This window comes from Xyrauchen texanus, chromosome 9, assembly GCF_025860055.1.
Source record: "Xyrauchen texanus isolate HMW12.3.18 chromosome 9, RBS_HiC_50CHRs, whole genome shotgun sequence".
NCBI lineage: Eukaryota > Metazoa > Chordata > Actinopteri > Cypriniformes > Catostomidae > Xyrauchen > Xyrauchen texanus.
In genome coordinates this window covers 17,031,355-17,049,210 of record NC_068284.1, presented here as the reverse complement: position 1 = coordinate 17,049,210, position 17,856 = coordinate 17,031,355, and the positions used below count along the sequence as shown (strand labels likewise).

The 17,856-nt window shown below is 38.5% G+C and overlaps 1 protein-coding gene across 4 annotated transcripts in view; it reads left to right on the top strand.

The window, feature by feature from the left end:
- Positions 1–17,856, top strand: part of LOC127649260 (CMP-N-acetylneuraminate-beta-1,4-galactoside alpha-2,3-sialyltransferase-like) — a 110,563-nt gene that overhangs the window by 86,610 nt on the left and 6,097 nt on the right. For all 4 annotated transcript variants that reach the window (XM_052134285.1, XM_052134288.1, XM_052134287.1 and 1 more), the window contains one exon: positions 9,474–9,620. In XM_052134285.1, coding sequence (XP_051990245.1) covers positions 9,474–9,620 — 147 coding nt within the window. The remainder of the gene's footprint in view (positions 1–9,473; positions 9,621–17,856) is intronic.

Genomic DNA, 17,856 nt, shown 5'->3' with positions numbered 1-17,856 from the left:
CTGTTTTGAAATGCTATAAGAAATTAAAGGGGGATCACTTCTGCAAAATATCCAAATGGAAACAGTGTATATCAAAACTGAAATAAAGCATATGAATGACCAAATTACAACAGAAATTATTTTCATAACTATTTACTAACATATTTACAAAAATCAAATGGTCCATGAATCAAACAATAACAAAATAAACAAAACAAGCTATCCAAAAACTATGAACCGAGTGTACTTTGTAATGAGTTGTGTCAGGAAAATTTAGTTGATGAATGAGCCAGTTCATGAGAATGAGAACAGTCTTCTCTGTGGGTATGAAGAGTAATGATATTTAGATGTCCTCTTTGTCAGCCTTGTGTTCCTTATCAACAGTCCCTTACTGAACCCAATTGTAGTCAAAGGTATCAGCGTTCTCAGAATATAATCAAAGAACAAAAAAATCCTTAATTTGAGCAGCAAACCAAAGTTTCTCAAACAAGGATTTTGTGTGGAAAGCAGCAGACAGCATGAGGCAATCAAACTAACTAACTGACTACTACTACTGCTACTGCTACCTGTATTTATACAAATCTGGAGTGCTAACTGAAACCCCTAGTGGCTTGGATGAGCACAACCCCCATCAACAATCCAATATGTCATGTGATTACATATTCCCCCCTCAATTGGAAAGAATTTAAACAGGTTTCACATTTTGAACATGAAAAGAATCAACATGATTAGGATCATCTAGATACGACACAGAACATTTTACAGAACCAAGACATTTGACAATTTTTGCTGGACATTTACATTTTGCAGCGAGATTTGACATGAACCCATCTCTAGCACGTGAGGATGAGCACGAACCCAGACCAAATCCCCAACATGGCATAGAGCTCATCTTCTTCATTGGTTGTAATAGCATCTTTGTTTCTCTTGGGCTTATTCTACATTCCTTTGTATGGTTCAGATCAGCTCTCCGTATCTCTACAGCACTGGGTATGCAGAACTGTCTGCGTCAGAAGATTTGAGAATGGCTCTTTCCAAAGGACCTTTCAGCTTCCGGCCTAACGTGACTTCAGCTGGAGTGAATCGTGTGCTCTCCTTGTTGATGGCAAAAAACGGAATTCAGCCAATCATCTGTCCCAATGACGGTGATGATCATGAACCTAGGATGTGATCATAGTCTTGAGAGTAAGGTTGACACGTTCAGTGAAGTTAGTTGGAGGATGAGCTGTAGTGGTTAGTTTTTGGATGACACCCCATTGTTTGCAGACCAGACTGATGAGTTAAGAGGTAAACTGAGTTCCTCTGTCAGATACCAAATACGTCGGGGTACCCCATCTGGTGAAGATTTCTTCTATCAAGATGCATTCTATTTGCGGTGCCTTAGCTACCCGCAAAGGAAACAACTCCACCCACTTTGATCAGTAGTCCACTATCACAAGGAGATGTTTGTTTAATTTTGGACTCCTAGGAAATGGTCCCTTAAAGTCAATTCCTAGCATGTGTCCGGGTTCCACTACAGGTGTAGATTTCATATGACAAGCTAGTATAGAAATGGAAGGTTTGTGTTGCTGATATACTTTGCACACTTCGCAATGCTTCCTCATGTCGGAGCACAGTTTAGACCAGTAACAAATGTCTACCAATCTCAGTAGAGTCTTGAGTTTACTTAGGTGTCCACTTTGCGGGTTGTCGTGCATATGTGAGGAAATTTTTCCGTAGATAAGCAGGAATGACTAATTGGAGTTTGGGTCCCTTTTGTCCATCGGGCATGCTGTGAAAAATAAATACATTTTTAAACAGATAGTGAATGCGTGAAGGGTCTGGATCAGTGGGTGATTTTGCTTTGTCAATGAGTACTTGAATTTCTGGATCTTCTTGCTGGGCTTTGGCAATGGCAGACCATTCAACTGCATAACTGGAGAAAGTGGTTGGTGAGTCCTGGGCTTTTAGATGTGCCAGCATTGTGAGTGGAGAAGTACCGGGAGACTGTGTGAAAGGGTATCAGGCATGATGTTGCATTGACCTTTGTGATACTTGATGGTGAAGTCAAATTCTTACTGACGGATGGACCAACAAAAAAAAAAGTTATGGACGGTTATGGATTATGGAACACCCATATGAGTGCAACATGAGCATTGAACACCTCAAATTGTTGGCTTTCCAGATAGTCTCCACTTCTCCACGGCCTATATCACTGCGCAGCAATCCTTTTCTGAAACTGAGTATGACTTCTGAATGACTCTTATGACTTGAAGTGTAGGCAATGACATGTTCCACTCCTATCTCTTGGGTCAGGACAGCTCCTAAACCAATATCACTAGCGTCAGTTTTAACTTTAAAAGGCTTTTTCAAATCAGGGGCAATTAAGACCGGGGCATTGGTCAAATCACGTTTGATCAACTCAAAAGAATTCCTCAGTCCATGTAGCTCCTTTGCTTTTCAAAGCATGCAGTTGGATGGCTTTTTATGAAAACTGAGGTATGAATCTTTGGTACCATCCAGCGAGGCTCAAGAATCGTTTTAGGGTTTGAGGAACAGGAAACTTAGCAACAGCTTAAACTTTGTAGGGTTGGTCTTGATTCCTTCTTTAGAAACCACATGTCCTATAAACTTCAAACTTCAAAGGAAGTCTTAGAATTCAATCCTCTGAAGTAACACAAAATCTCTGTCCACCTTCATTCTTTGGCACAATTACAACTGATGCAGCCCAAGGAGAAATTGAAGGTAGAATAAATATATTATTGGTGTTTATGTGTCTTCTCTTCATCCATCCATGACTCAAAGGGCACATTGCAGAATGCTCAGTGAGGTAAAAAAAAAAGAACCCTAGAGTGATAGCTAAAAACTTGAAGGAATCATTGGAACTAGTTAAAATCTCTGTTCAATAGTCTACTATATGGAAAATATGAAACATGTATGGTGTCCATGGCAGGACAACAAGGAGGACACTGCTGCTTTCCAACAAAAATTTAGCTGCATGCCTGTAGTTTGCCAAAGACCACCTTGACACTCCACTACACTAGTGGAAAAATGTTTTGTGGATTAATGAAACTATGACAGAGTTTTTTGGGAAGAACACGCAGTACTACGTATGGCGTAAAAAGGGCACCACATACCAAATTTATCCCAATGGTTGAGTATGGTTTTGGAGCATCATGATTTGGGGCTGAAAAGAAGCAGAACAATGACCCTTAACATCGAAGTAAATTCACAAAAAAATTGCTTCAAAAAAGAAAATCCAGTTTTTGTAGTGGCCCAGTCAGGGCCCAGTCAGAGCCCAGACCTTAACCCAAAAGAGATGCTGTGGAATGACCTCAAGAGCCGTTCACACCAGATATCCTAAGAATATGGCTGAGCTGAAGCAATTCTGTAAGGAAGAAGGGTCCAAAATTCCTTCTAAACGTTGTACTAGTCTTGTACTAGTCTTATGCGCAGCTACTCGAAATGTTTGGTTGAGGCTATTGCTGCCAAAGGAGGATCGACTAGTTATTAAATCTAAAGTTTCCCTTAATTTCTCCATTGCACTGTGATAGTTTAATGGGATGTGTTCAATAAAGACATGAAAGTTTATTATTGTTTGTATGTTGTTAGCTTAAGCACATTGTGTTTGTCTGCACTAGTGACTTTGATGAAGATAACAGAACCACCAGGCAGAGATCATTTTAAGTTATCATTAAAAATCAATTCCCCTGTGTAAATAATTAATGGGATTTTTTTCAGACTGTTGCGCTCTGTTGTGGCCGTACTTTCAAAGCAGAGTTTTTTGTTTATCCTTGGATTATCCTGACCGCGACTGAATATTAAATGTATTAAATGCATACGCATTACAGATACTTTGTGATACTCTTTTAATACAGTAAATGGCTAGCACATGTGGCGGCGATGTGCACTGATGAAACCCACATCTGCTGGTTGAGAAAATCTGGGCCGTGCATGGTCTGGCCACACGGACTGTGCTGATTATGAAATTTGCGTCACGCATACTGTGCGCGAAGCCATCAGCAACACGGACAGCGGAGGTATACTTTGGTCTTTAGACTCCCATTGTAAGTGCATTACTTTAAAAAATATTTCTGCATGTATTTGCAAACTAAGTAAAAAGTCAAAATTATTTCCTTTGGTCATCAAGCTTAATTTTTTTTTAACATTCCTTTTAACATTAACCAGTCAACACAGCTAAGACGTGTTGAAACTTAAGGCTTCCCCAGAAATGTGTGAGACTTTGCTCTTGCTTTTAACTTTAGTCATTCAAATGGATTAAAAACTCAGAGGTCACTGATATCAAAACAGAAGAAGGAGCCTGACTTACAAATTGGCAGTTGGCCAGCCATCATATAGGCTGTGATGAGAGGGATCTGAATTAACGAGTCCTGGAGGTCACAGAGAGCATGTGGCTCCCACGATAATTATTTTCATTTAGAATAGCATTTACCAGGTAATCCTTTACCTGCCTGTCTGAATGTATTTACCCATCACTTCCTTTTTCCATATGTCCTAATCCCTTATTATTTCAGCCTTACATGGTAAGGGCAAGGGAATACTCCTGCATTTGTTTTGTAGGAAAGGCACTTTCCATGTGGTGGCATGTTGCATAGCAAACAATTGCCTGTATTTTGTGGTTTCACCTTATTTAGATTTATTTGTATGCCAAAAAAGATTTATTGTTGTTGTTTATTTTTATGACTTTATTTCTGTTGATGCGGAGATGGAGAATGTGCCTTTGTTTACTCCAGAAATGTCCAGGAAAGGTGACTTGCAGTGGATTTATGAACTGTAAAGAAGAAGAAAGTCACTGAATTCCATTGTGGCTTTTATTTCACATGTCACTTTTAGAAGTGCATTCCTCTCCCAACAGGTTCTTTGAAACATGTTTTATTCTTTTAAACTCCTTTGAAATTTTGTGTCAGTTTGTCTTTTGATTATTGAGAGTCAGCCCTTTAGATCTTTTTGTATCTTGTTTGAGAGTCAGCATTTTCAGGCCCTTTGTAGCTGTGTTTATTTAGAAACCTGTCTATTTTTGGAGTTTGATGCAGGTGTTGTCTCTCCCTCTGACCCAATGGGGCTTCAAGCCAGGGGTTGATGAGGGGGCATGTGGATGTTTGAAAACTGCCAGCATCTAGGCTTTCATTCTCTAAATCAGCCTAACATGGCGAGTCTACGTTTTTATAACTACTCAGGTATAGTACATTAATGTAATGAAGAGGTCAAATAAACTCAGGAACAAAGAGCTAGACTAAACCTCTAACTAGTCTGCTGATATCCCTGCAAAAAATACCGGCTTAACCAGCATGCCCTTCTTATGCTGGTCTAAGCTGTTTTTTTGCTAGTTACAATGGTCTTCTCCATCATTTGATCATTATTTGATGAATTACTGCTGATATGATTGGTTAAAAATGATAGCCCCAGTGAGTCTGGTAAGTAGATAGCTGTGGCTCTCAAGGCAAAGAGGGGTCAGAGCCAGGACAATGAAGAAGAAAATGAGCAAATACATCAGATTCCTGCTAACAAAAGGAATGCCATCGGAGTATGCTGTGAAGTTTGAATTTCTGACCCAGTCAAGAGCAACAGGATCTAGATTACATGAACCTGGCTTGCTGTGGATGAGTGCTCCACAAAACATGCACATTTCTGTAGGGGCCCTCTGAATAAACCGTCAGAGCTTCATACACACACTGAAGTTCATATGAATCATGCCCATGCAGGTTTATTCATCTTATCTGGCTTTAGCTCTAACTCTGTCTGGCTGTTGTGGTATTCATTTGCATGTTGATATGTCACAGCCAAGCTGCAGTTGCAAATTTGTCATCCTACATGATTTGTTTATTGGCATTCTGAGCATGGCAACTGGGGCAGCAGGAACAACATCTGTCCGACCACATGCCTGCGTCTCTAGAAGTCAGGCTTTGATTGCAGCTAAGTCAGCTAGAGCACACACCATAAAAAACAGATCATTTCACTTTAACAGTGTATCTCCCAGGTTTATTGACATTTTAAATATAAGCCTGAAGGAAACTGGAACAGGAAACTGTTTCAAAATAGTCCACGTTTTCATCTGGTTTTACGGTATCTTGAAAGATTTCTTCAGCAGAAAAGCTGCAAGAGACTGTGAGTGTTTTTAGGGGCACAGCTTTTATTTTATTTTTTTTTTTCACAAAATACAAAGAAGCCCTTGGCCATTTTTTTCCTTGTGAGCACCTGTGGAATGGTCCATTGACAACCTCTATGATCACCCTGTGGCAAGCATCTTTGGTTTCCCTTCTATTCCCGTTTTGCATGAAGAGTCCATTTAAAAAGACGAGATAAGGTTTCATTGCAGATAATTTTTGAAAGGAAGTCCCTGTCGAGAATATCTCCCGCCCAACAAATATGACCATGTCAGGTGTAAACTTGATCAAAGCAAGTATTTTGAGGTTTTTCCCCCTTCTTAAAGGATTAAATGTTAAATTATGTGGCTAAAGTTTCCCATGATATGAATGCAGAGAAAACTTATTTTAATCTCTGAAATATGGTTCGATGGAAGGGAAGGGATCTCTGTTTGCAGCACAGATTTGTTTATTGTGAAAATCTAATCTTTAGGCTTTGTACCCTTCTAAACAACTGTCCCGAAATCCCTTGATCTAAATCACTTTTTCCATGCTGGTTGATCTGCATTATGCTATTTTTAACTCAAATGAGGCCTTTAGATTCAAGACACCAGATTTGTGCATTATGTTTTGGCTTGTGGGATTCTCTACAATAAAGTTTGGCTTTAATATCTGTTGCCTTTCATTGCTCTCCAAGCCATAAGTTAAGGATATGGGAGAAATCATAAATGTTTACATTGATGACAAAGCTGAACAACCAAATTCCTTTCACACTGGGTTTCACACTTCATTGCAAATAGCAACAACTATTACATATTCTTCCTTCGAATCTCACACTTTTAAATATATATTTAAACATTTCATCTTACATATGCAAGAGGTGTGTCTTTGTAGCATATCTGCCAGTTGATTTTTGCTAGCCAGCATTTACATTTAAATTTATGCAAAGTGACTTAAAGTGCATTTATTAAAGGGACAATCCCCCCGGAGCAACCTGGAGTTAAGTGCCTTGCTCAAGGACACAATGGTGGTGGCTGTGGGGATCGAACCAGCGACCTTCTGATTAACAGTTATGTGCTTTAGCCAACTACACCACCACCACTCCAGTTTAGGCTTTACAAAAGCTGTTGTTGCCTTTGCAATGTAAAATTATCAGGCTCCAGTGTGTTCCCAGGAAACAAAAAAGTGTTACTGGGAAGATTCTTCACACATAGCATCTGCAGTCAGGAGCAGGTTTTCCCAGTCACTGCTGAACACTCACCCTGACCTCTTGTTTCCAGCGGCTAATGGAGGGAGAGGCTGGTAATGTGGCCTGTGATTTTTATAGAGTGATTAAACACTCGGCTGCAATGCTGGAAGCTTGTTAAGAGTGTGCTGAAGCTACGCCCGGGAATTGAGAGGCCTCTCTCATCTGCTGCTTTACTGGATGGATCAGTTACAGGGGCGGTCCTGTTTGACAAGAGTGTGGCGGCACTGCAGACAACTTGTGGTTTTGAGGGCTTGGAGAGGTGATAAGTCAGGGTGTCTCTCACTCACTTTTTCTTTCTCTTCTCTCTCTCAGTCTTTGGGCTGTGATTTCCAGTCTAGAGACTTAAAAGTTTAAAGTTAAACTATTTTAAACTTGACACATAAAAACCACTGTTGGTGTGAGACATGGAAAATAAAAACAGTAAGTTGCATCTTAACTGTCAAAGTGTAAACCAACAGTACAGCAGACTGAATGCAAGAACATACAACCCTTCATTAGGGTAACTGAGGAATGTTCTAAAAATAAATGAAATGGCTTAAATATCTATTCTTGTTCTCACAAAAAAACAGAGCTAAGGATTATGCATAATAACGGAAATTGCAGGCTATTTGAATTTCGACAGTCATTTTTTTTTTTTTTAATTAGTTGTTAAAGGTGGTTAATTTGTTACACAAGCTGCACTTTGGCTGTAGCGGCAATGCTTTAAATAGGATACATTTAGAGATGCAACATCTCAAAGAGAGTTTTACCATGCTAACTAAAGCACGATAAAGCAAAGCACACTGTCAGCATCCTAAAACCCCCAGAGAAGTTGCATCGGTTAATTAATCCCTTTTAAAGCTTTGCCACTAAAAAATATAAACAAAACAAAAAAGAATCTAGTCAAACTTGTCAACAACACTAATCAACTAACTGACTATCCAGACCTAGCCCTAGTCTTTATACACAGGCATATTGATGAAAGATTTATCCTTAAGATTTCAACATCATTATTACCATTGGGCCAGGAATTGTCTCACTCTTTCTGTAGTAATTCCGCTTGGTTATGTAACTCTTGAGATTAACTTCTGTGCTGTATTAGACTTGTCCTTCAAGAATGAAATGGCTATTTCCCTCATACCATCTCTGAAAGATTCTCTTGTCTAGATGAAGGTATGTACAAGGCTTACAGAGATATCCTTGCTTTTGCTAAGTGATTGTAAAAGAATCAATTTGGGATTTATTCATATTTCAGATGCCAGTGCATTCCCTGTGTGCTTACTCATACTCTAGAATAGCTTGTGAATCTGCAATTATGTTCTGGAAGGAGTCAGGCTACAGCTTGGCATGGTATCCAGTAATACTTCTCACTGCTTTGAGAACAGTATGTATAGTGTGTCAGTGGTTTCGTTGATATGTACCAGTAGATTTACTGTTGTTGTCGAGTTTTCTCCTGTTTACACCTGCTTGTGGCGTTCCCCTCAGATTTTCAGCTTCTGTTAAGCAAAAACCTACTGTTGACAGGAGATATGTTTTCTTGCCATAGCTTGTTGTGGGTGCGGGGGCCTCCAAAACTGGTTCAAAGCCATTCGCCCAGCTCAATGGCTGCTCCTATTGTTGGGCTATATCAAAGGTAGAGGCTTATTTGAACAGGTGACTCCCATTAAGTCCGCTGACCTGGCTGGCTGTTTTCCAGCAGTGCTGCTGTGGCTTTGCAGAACTCGTCTAGTCGTGACACTAATACCTGATTATCTCAATGCCAGGTTGCAGATTGAATAATTGAATAAAAAGTCTCCGGAGTAATTGGTATGGGAGAAGCTGGGGGCAGCTGCTCCCTGAACACTCGAGGAGGCCAGGATTTTATTTGTCCACTTCCTGTGGGCTTGTCCAACCTGGACACCCTACATCAATTTTAATTGAAAGCCATCTACATTACCTCCCCTGGTTATTTTTCTCAGCGCTATCAGTATGCTGTGATGGCACTTTAATAGGCTTTGTGCCGAACTCATGTCTATGGAAAATAATATTTCTTTGCATATGAGATTTGCACCCTTGATCTGCTGTAAGATGATATACATATTATATGCATTTTTCATGAGAAGTTTACTTTTTGTGATCAAACTGGAATGTGCTGAGTAGTTCATTATGTGCTATAATTGCTCTCCCCTTTTTGTTTTTCCTAGCAAAAAACTGACGGCTTCTGGAAGTCTGTAGCGCACAAGGTGCCCCGGGAACCCTCAGAGATACGGATCCTCAACCCTTACTTCATACAGGAGGCCGCCTTCCAGTTTATTGGCCTTCCACTGAACAATGGCCTCATGGGTAAAGGGGTAAGCATTGTGTTTATGCAGTATAGATTGCACATAACATCCTGTTTACATACATTTCAGAATGCTGTTTACATTAAACACAGAAATACAAATCTTCAAGAGAATTTGACAAAGCTAGAATGCGTAGCTCTGAGAGTGAAGTTGTTGGACTTTTCGGTGTTATTGAACCAGAAATGTCAGGCAATGTCTCAAGTAAATTTTATGTAAATAGAGGTCACAGGAAGCCTTAGGCATGTGTTTCCTGAGTTAGCTTTTAATTATCATAGAGATCACATTGGTCAAATACAGCATGACTAATCCAATGGGTGGTTAGAGCTTATACCATTCATTTTATTTTAAAACCTTCCTATCAAGTGCCGTTTTTATTTAATTTTATTCATATTTACAGTATATCATTTCATTAATAATTTTTGTCTTTTGACCAAAATGTCCTTTAAATGTAGTCAATTAAGTAATTTCATCATTAAATATTGAATAATTTTAGTCAAAGAATATAGCATATTTTAGTTTTAATTTGTATGCAAAATGACAAAAACATGTTAAAGCAACACGTATCAAACACATTAAAGATTTAAGAACATTAAAGATGAAAGATTTATCTACAGTAACTGCATAAAAATCTGAGCTCCTGAAATAATAGGATATAATGAATATACCCAAGTATTAACTACATTTTAGAAGTTATGGTAACACTTTAAAATAAGGTTCCATTTGTTTATATTAGTTAATGCATTAGATTTCATGAACTAACAATGAACAATATATTTTTTTACAGCATTTTATAATCTTTTTAATGCTAGTTAATAAAAATAAATCAGTCATTGTCAGTTCATCTTGGTTCATAGTGCATTAATGTTAAAATACACAACTTTTGAATTTAATAATGTATTACTGTATGTTAAAGTCTATAAAAAAGAAACAATCTTAACAAATAATTGTTAGAATTAATAAATGCTGTAAATGTATTGTTCATTGTTCTAGTGTTGTTAACTGATTTTAATAATTGGAACCTTATTGTAAAGTGTTACAGAAGTTAATTAATGTGAATTAATTCATCAGAGGCTATGTTGTGACAGTTACATGCAGTGTTGGGTGTAATCCAATTTCAAAGTTATTAGTTACTGTAATCTAATTACCTTTAGCTAAAAAAAGTAGTGTAGCACATTACAATGTAACATCTTGTAATAAGATTACTGTTACTGACTTTCAATTAATTTTATTAGTTTAATTATTAATTATATTAGTAAAACTAACTAAATGGTTAGAGTGGGCAAAGAAACACAGACATTGGACAACAGATAATTGGAAAAGAGTGTTATGGATCTTAACCCCATTGAGCTTTTGTGGGATCAGCTAGACTGTAAGGTGTGTGAGAAGTGCCCGACAACACAGCCACATCTGTGGCAAGTGCTACAGCAAACGTAGGCTGAAATGTCTCCTGAGCATCTGAACAAACTGACAGCTAGAATGCCCAGGATCTGCAAAGCTGTCATTGCCGCATGTGGAGGGTTTTTGATGAGAACTCTAAGTAGTTTAAAAAATAAAATTGTAATAGTATTTTTTCACGTTATTAATGACCTGACTATATTGTATATGACTGACACATTGTGACACATCAGTTGAATGCCACTTCGGTGAATAAAAGTACCAATTTCAACATTACTCCAAACTGCCAGTGTATATCTGATTCAGTTAATAAATTATAATAAATAGGATTAGTTTGAGATAATTAACCCATTCGTAAAGCACTTCAGTTTATCAGTGTTGAAATCTTTCAGCTCAAGTGAGAAAATCCCCAACATATACTATGACTGGATTATTTTAATCAATTCTTTGTATACAAATGCTTTCTTGCTCTCTAAACATTGCTAATGTCTTGCAGTATTTTATTATTCTCATCATAATTTTGTCAACAGAATGCTTACTTTAATTATTGTCATGATGCATCTTTCATCTCGTCTTCATTATTGTTGATGAAACCAAAGAACCCTTCATCAATTAACATTTTAATTTCATTTCATTGAGATTTATAGTCCCATTGCCTACATTCAATTAATTTAAACATCAAATATCTCAAAGCAATGCTATGTGTGTAATTCTAGCCAGGCTGAGTCAGATATCCATGCACAAAACTGTCATTATAAATTAAAGAGGCTTATAAACATACAATTTGACATCCTTAATTCCAACAGTAAAATGAATCACAAATGTTCCCAGACAAGCATTTGTGCAGAAATGTGTTATGTGGTCTGCTCTCTGGTCACATTCAGAAAACACCCACCCCAGTAGCAAACGCACAATTTATTCAGACCTGGTTAAGGTGTGTCATAGCCCGTGGGGAGATCAACACATTGTAGGCATTCAGCACCATCATAAAAGAAGTGTGAGTGAAAAGACTTAGACCTTAAATGTCAGCTTTAACAAAGACCTTGACTTCTGGGAACTCAAAGTCAAGACATTCATTACAGGAAATTGGAAAACAGGAAACTTACCAATCATTTTCTAACATAAAAACTTGCTTACCCTGTTTTTGATGGGCAGTAGCATTATAGTTTGATGAAGCTCTCATCTCGTATTTGTGGTTGCTTGACCACCTCCTGAAACTCAGACCTCCTTTGATCTGTGGAACATGTGCAGTACATGTGGAGCAGAGCTCAGGCCCCTAAGATTTGTGTAGGTAAAAGTCAGCGCAGGAGGGAAGCTGTCAATACGGTACTGATCAATGTGGGATACACTTTGACACATCCTTCCCCTTTGAGCACCCTAAACACTCACCTGCTTAGGGCTTGGTATGCTGCCCCTTCTTACTACTAAGTGTGTGTGTGTGTGTGTGTGTGTGTGTGTGTGTGTGGGCTTGGGTGGTTTTCCAGGAAATTTGTTTAGGTTACAAACTTGTAATTGCAAGGGTATTATGCTATAAATGTGGTTTATGAGAACATTTATAGTGTCCCCATAATTCAAATTGCTTAAAGATACTAAACATTGTTTTTTTGAAAATGTAAAAATGCATAAAGTTTTTGGGGAGGCTTAAGTTTAGGGTTAGGCAATAAATCAATAGTTCGTACAGAATAAAAATAATTATGTCTATGGAAAGTCCTCATAAGGATGGATGCACCAGTGAGTGAGTGAGTGAGTGAGTGAGAATGGTTGACTCCCCCAGGTAGATGAGGAAGTGAAGGTCTGTCAAGGGTGGGAGTCTGTATTAGCAAATTGTTAATCACATGCAGCTCAAGATGAGTTAACAACTGTGGGCTAGAACTAAGCCAGGGCTCATGCAAACTCAAGAGAGGGTAAATTAGATCTTGTGGAGCAGCTGGGCCAAAAAGCAGACCACAGGCAGTTATGTTAAATAGATTATGATATTGCACAGCAAGATTGCTTATTTATTCTTGTTTGTGGTTTTACACATGCTGACGTTTGATGGGAAATTTTATTAAATCTGATAGAGCCTGTTGTACATGATTATGATTTTGAAAAATGTTTGATAAACAATTGGTCCTGTAATCATGTTTTTTGTTTTTGTTAAAATACCCTTGGTTACAACAAAAGCTTTTGAGAATTTATATCTTTAACTAGACATTTGTAATATCCAATCAGCAAGCGAGTCAGATTTTAATTTAGTTACTGCTCTGATGAATTCAGTAAATCATTTGTTAGACTGATTCACAACGAAACCTCATTAATTGATTAATTAAACTATTGTCTCATAATAATGCATCTACAGGACAGTGCCAGTGTTGCCCAATACATCGAACTCTATGGAGGGACGTGTCAGCATTGTCCCAGGTGCCGCATTAAAGTTACGTCAAGCATTGTAATGCAGCAGCAAATAATTTGCCCCATTTCTGTCCGCAAAACTGACGCTCATGGGATGTTTTTTGTTTTTGGCACCATTTAGAGTAAACTCTGGAGACTGTTGTGCATGAAAATCCCAGGAGATCAGCTGTACAGAAATACTCAAACCACCCATCTGACACCAACAATTATGCCACGGTCAGAATCACTGAGATCACATTTTGTCCCCACATGACTGACTAATTAGATAATCACATGAATAAGTAGGTGAACACGTATTCCACGTTCATCTGTACAAACGATAGAATGCAAGTATAAACACCATGTGATCAAGCAGCCATCATACCGCTCAGGAAGGAGACTCATTCAGTCTCCTAGAGATGATGTAGTTTGGTGCAAAAAGTGCAAATCAATTTCAGAACAACAGCAAAGGACATTCTGAAGATGCTGGAGGAAACAGGTAGACAAATATATATATCCACAGTAAAACGAGTCTTACATCGACATAACCTGAAAGGCTGCTCAGCAAGGAAGGAGCCACTGCTCCAAAACCTCCATAAAAAAACGGACTACAGTTTGCAAGTGCACATGGGGACAAAGATCATACTTTTTGGAGAAATGTCCGCTGGTCTAATGAAACAAAATTTTAACTGTTTGGCCATAATGACCATCGTTATGTTTGGAGGAAAACGGGTGAGGCTTGCAAGCTGAAGAACACCACCCCAACTGTGAAGCATGGGGGGTGGCAGCATCCTGTTGTGGGGGTGCTTTGCTGCAGGAGGGACTGGTGCACTTCACAAAATAGATGGCATCATGAGGAAGGAAAATTATGTGGATATATTGAAGCAACATCTCAAGACATCAGCCAGAAAGTTAAAGCTTGGGCGCAAATGGGTCTTCCAAATGTACAATGATCCCAAGCATACCTCCAAAGCTGTGGCAAAATGGCTTGAGGACAACAAAGTCAAGGTATTGGAGTGGCCATCACAAAGCCCTGACCTCAATCTGAAAAAACTGAAAAAGCATGTGCGATCAAGGAGGCCTACAAACCTGACACAGTTTCACAAGTTTTGTCTGGAGGAATGGGCCAAAATTCCAGCAACTTATTGAGAGAAGCTTGTGGAAGGCTACCCAAAACATTTGACCCAAGTTAAACAAATTAAAGGCAATGCTACCAAATATAAACAAAGTGCATGTAAACTTCTGACTTAAATAATTCTCTCTACTATTATTCTGACATAAAATAAAGTAGTGATCTTAACTGACATAAGACAGGGAATGTTTTCTACAATTAAATGTCAGAAATTGTGAAAAACTGTTTAAATGTATTTGGCTAAGGTTTATGTAAACCTCTGACTTAAACTAAGGTATCTGAGTATCCAGAGACTAAATTAAATTCAAGAACATTAGAACTTAATATAACAAGTCCTATTAATACTTTCTGCAAATAAGGCATCATAAAAAATTTCCAGGACATTGTTCTCTTTTCCAAATGCATGATTTCAGTGTTTACTGAGCACACTTTCCGATTTTTTACTTTTTTACGCAACACTGTCTGCAATGCATGTTATATGGGCGTTAAAGCGGTGCTTGACATCTTGAAAGACATGTTGTCTAGGATATTTTCAAAATCGACTAGTCTGTCTCTGTTATGGTCACGTGACACCGATCAGACACGTTTCAAAGGGATATACAGACACTAAGCGTAGCAATTGAACATGGTAACTAACGGATATTAAAAAAATAAAAAAGCTAAATAACTATAGCATCATATTGCACAAAACTATCAAAGTAAGTAAGAAATGAGAAGGGCTCCAATAAAGAGTGGGACAAAACAGCTTATGCGCATCCTGAAAACAGGATTCAATGTAAACTGAGAGCTTGGGAGTCTCAGGGCAATACTCGCTGTGCATTCAAAAGTGCAGAACTGCAAGATAATATTGAATTGAATTGAATTGAATCTTTATTGTCATTGTATATGTACAACTCTCTTTGCACCCGTACAATGAAATTACACTTGCAGCTTCCTTACTAGATGCTGTAGCATAATAAACATAAAATTAAAAATTACAAATAAGAAATCACAAGCTTATATATATAAATATTTAAACGTGTGCAATCAATCCAATATGGAAATGGTAATGACAAAAGTAACCGCAATATACCCAGTATACACAATTTTACAATATATAATGATGTCAATGTTAATTGTTCAGACAGTACCCCTTTAACAGTGGCAATACCACACCATTCCAGAGAGGATAACAGTCTCTGTGAATTCCATTGATTATGCCAACAGTTTTAAAAGACTACAAACAGTTAAAAAGGCAGAGAGTTCTTGGTGGCTTGGTTCAGAGCATGTATAGCTCTGGGAATAGAGCTATTCCTCAGTCTTGAAGTACAGGCATAAAATGTTTTATAACTCTTGCCAGATGGAAGTAGTTCAAACATGTGATGGCATGGGTGTTTGTGGTCCTTGTAGATGCTGATTGCTTTCTTCAGACAATGTGTTCTGTAGATGTTTTCCAGTGATGGCATTTCATCTCAGATTATCTTCTGTGCTCACGGGACAAACCTTTGGAGAGCTTTCCTATCATTGGCTGTGCAGCTGAAAAACCACATGGAGATGCAGGATGTTTGTATGCTATCTATGGTGCACCAAAAGTCGTCAGCATCTGTTGGGGCAGACCAGCTTTCCTCAACGTCCTTTGGAAAAACAGTCCTTTCTGTGCTTTCTTAACAAGTGCAGTAGTATTTGTCAACCATGTAAGGTCCTGTGAGATATATTTGCCCAGAAACTTGAAACTGGACACTCTCTCCACGCTCTATCCATAGATGAGGACTGGTGCATATTCAGGCTTCTGTGATCTCCCAAAGTTGAAAATTAGCTCCTTGGTCTTTCCTGTGTTGAGGGTCAGATTGTTCTCTGAGCACAATCTAACCAAGTTCTGTACCTCCGCTCTGTAGGCTGATAAATCATTGTTAGAAATCAGGCCAATCACTGTTGTATTATCTCCATACTTAACAATAATGTTATTGGAAAGTGTAGGAACACAGTCGTATGTAAAAAGGGAATAGAGGATAGGACTCAGTACACATCCTTGTGGTTTGCCAGTGCTCAGAGTTATGGTGGAAGACAGATGTGTACCCAATCTCACCAACTGAGGATGCTCTGACAGGAAATTCAAGAACCAGTTACATAATGATGAGCTGAGTCCTAAATAATGAAGTTTAAGAATGAGCTTATTGTGGATAACAGTATTAAAAGCAGAACTAAAGTCAACAAATAACATTCAAGTGTGACAGGACAGTGTGAATCAGTCAGAGCGATGGCATCCTCTGTAGATCTGTTGACCCTATAAGCAAACTGATGTCAGTCCTGAGAGGCAGGAATGACAGTCTTAATATGCGAAAGGACCAGTCTCAAAATACTTCATTATTATTAGAGAGAGGGCAACTGGACGGTAGTCATTAAAATTGCTGATGTTTATTTTCTTTGGTACTGGTACCATGATAGCTGACTTTAGGCACTTTGGGACTCTTGCCTGCGCTAGGTACAGGTTGAAGATTCTCATAAATACTTCAGCTAACTGTCCAGCACAGTCTTTTAGTACCCGTCCTGGAACCCTATCTGGACCTGCAGCTTTCCGTGGATTAATTCTCCACAATGTACGTTTTACCTTGTGTGTGCTTAGTGTAAGTGTCTGTTCAGTCTCTACTGATGGGATTATTGCAATTTTCATGATATTATCGACTTCAAATCGAGCAAAAAAGGTGTTAAGCTCATTAGTCAGTACATACCCATGATTTTCTACCTGTTGTCTATAGGTATTTTTGGCATTTTTTTATGCCTTTCTTCAAGCTTGACCTAGCTTCTTTGTATGCTGTGATGTCAACGGTATTGTGTTTTGAAAGCACACGGCTTCTGATTTGGAAACATCTTTACTTGTGTGTTGTATCACTGTCCACACAACTGTTGATGTAAAATAGCACAGTTTCTGTGTACTCTTCTATGTTCACCTCTGTGCCATACGTGGCATGCTGTGCAAACAGGTCCCACAGAGTTCTATCAAAACAATTGAAGCTGTGAGGTGGCTTTTTCAGGCCATATTTATTACTGATTTTGTCTTGTGGATAACAGGTCTGTATGCTGGTGTCAAAAACATTGAAAGATGATCAGAGTGCCCCAGGGATGTACAGGAAAAAAGTATTTGACATTTGTGTACACCTGATCCAGGGTGTTTGAACCCCTGTTAGGACACTACCTGCTGATTACATTTTTGAAGCACAGTTCTTAGATTGACCTGGTTGAAGTCCCCTGCAACAACTAAGACACCATCAGAATAAGCATCCTGCAGTTTACTAATGGCTGAGTGCAGCAGTGCTAGTGCTTTCTTAGCATTTGCTTGTGGAGGGATGTATACAGCCATAATGATAACAA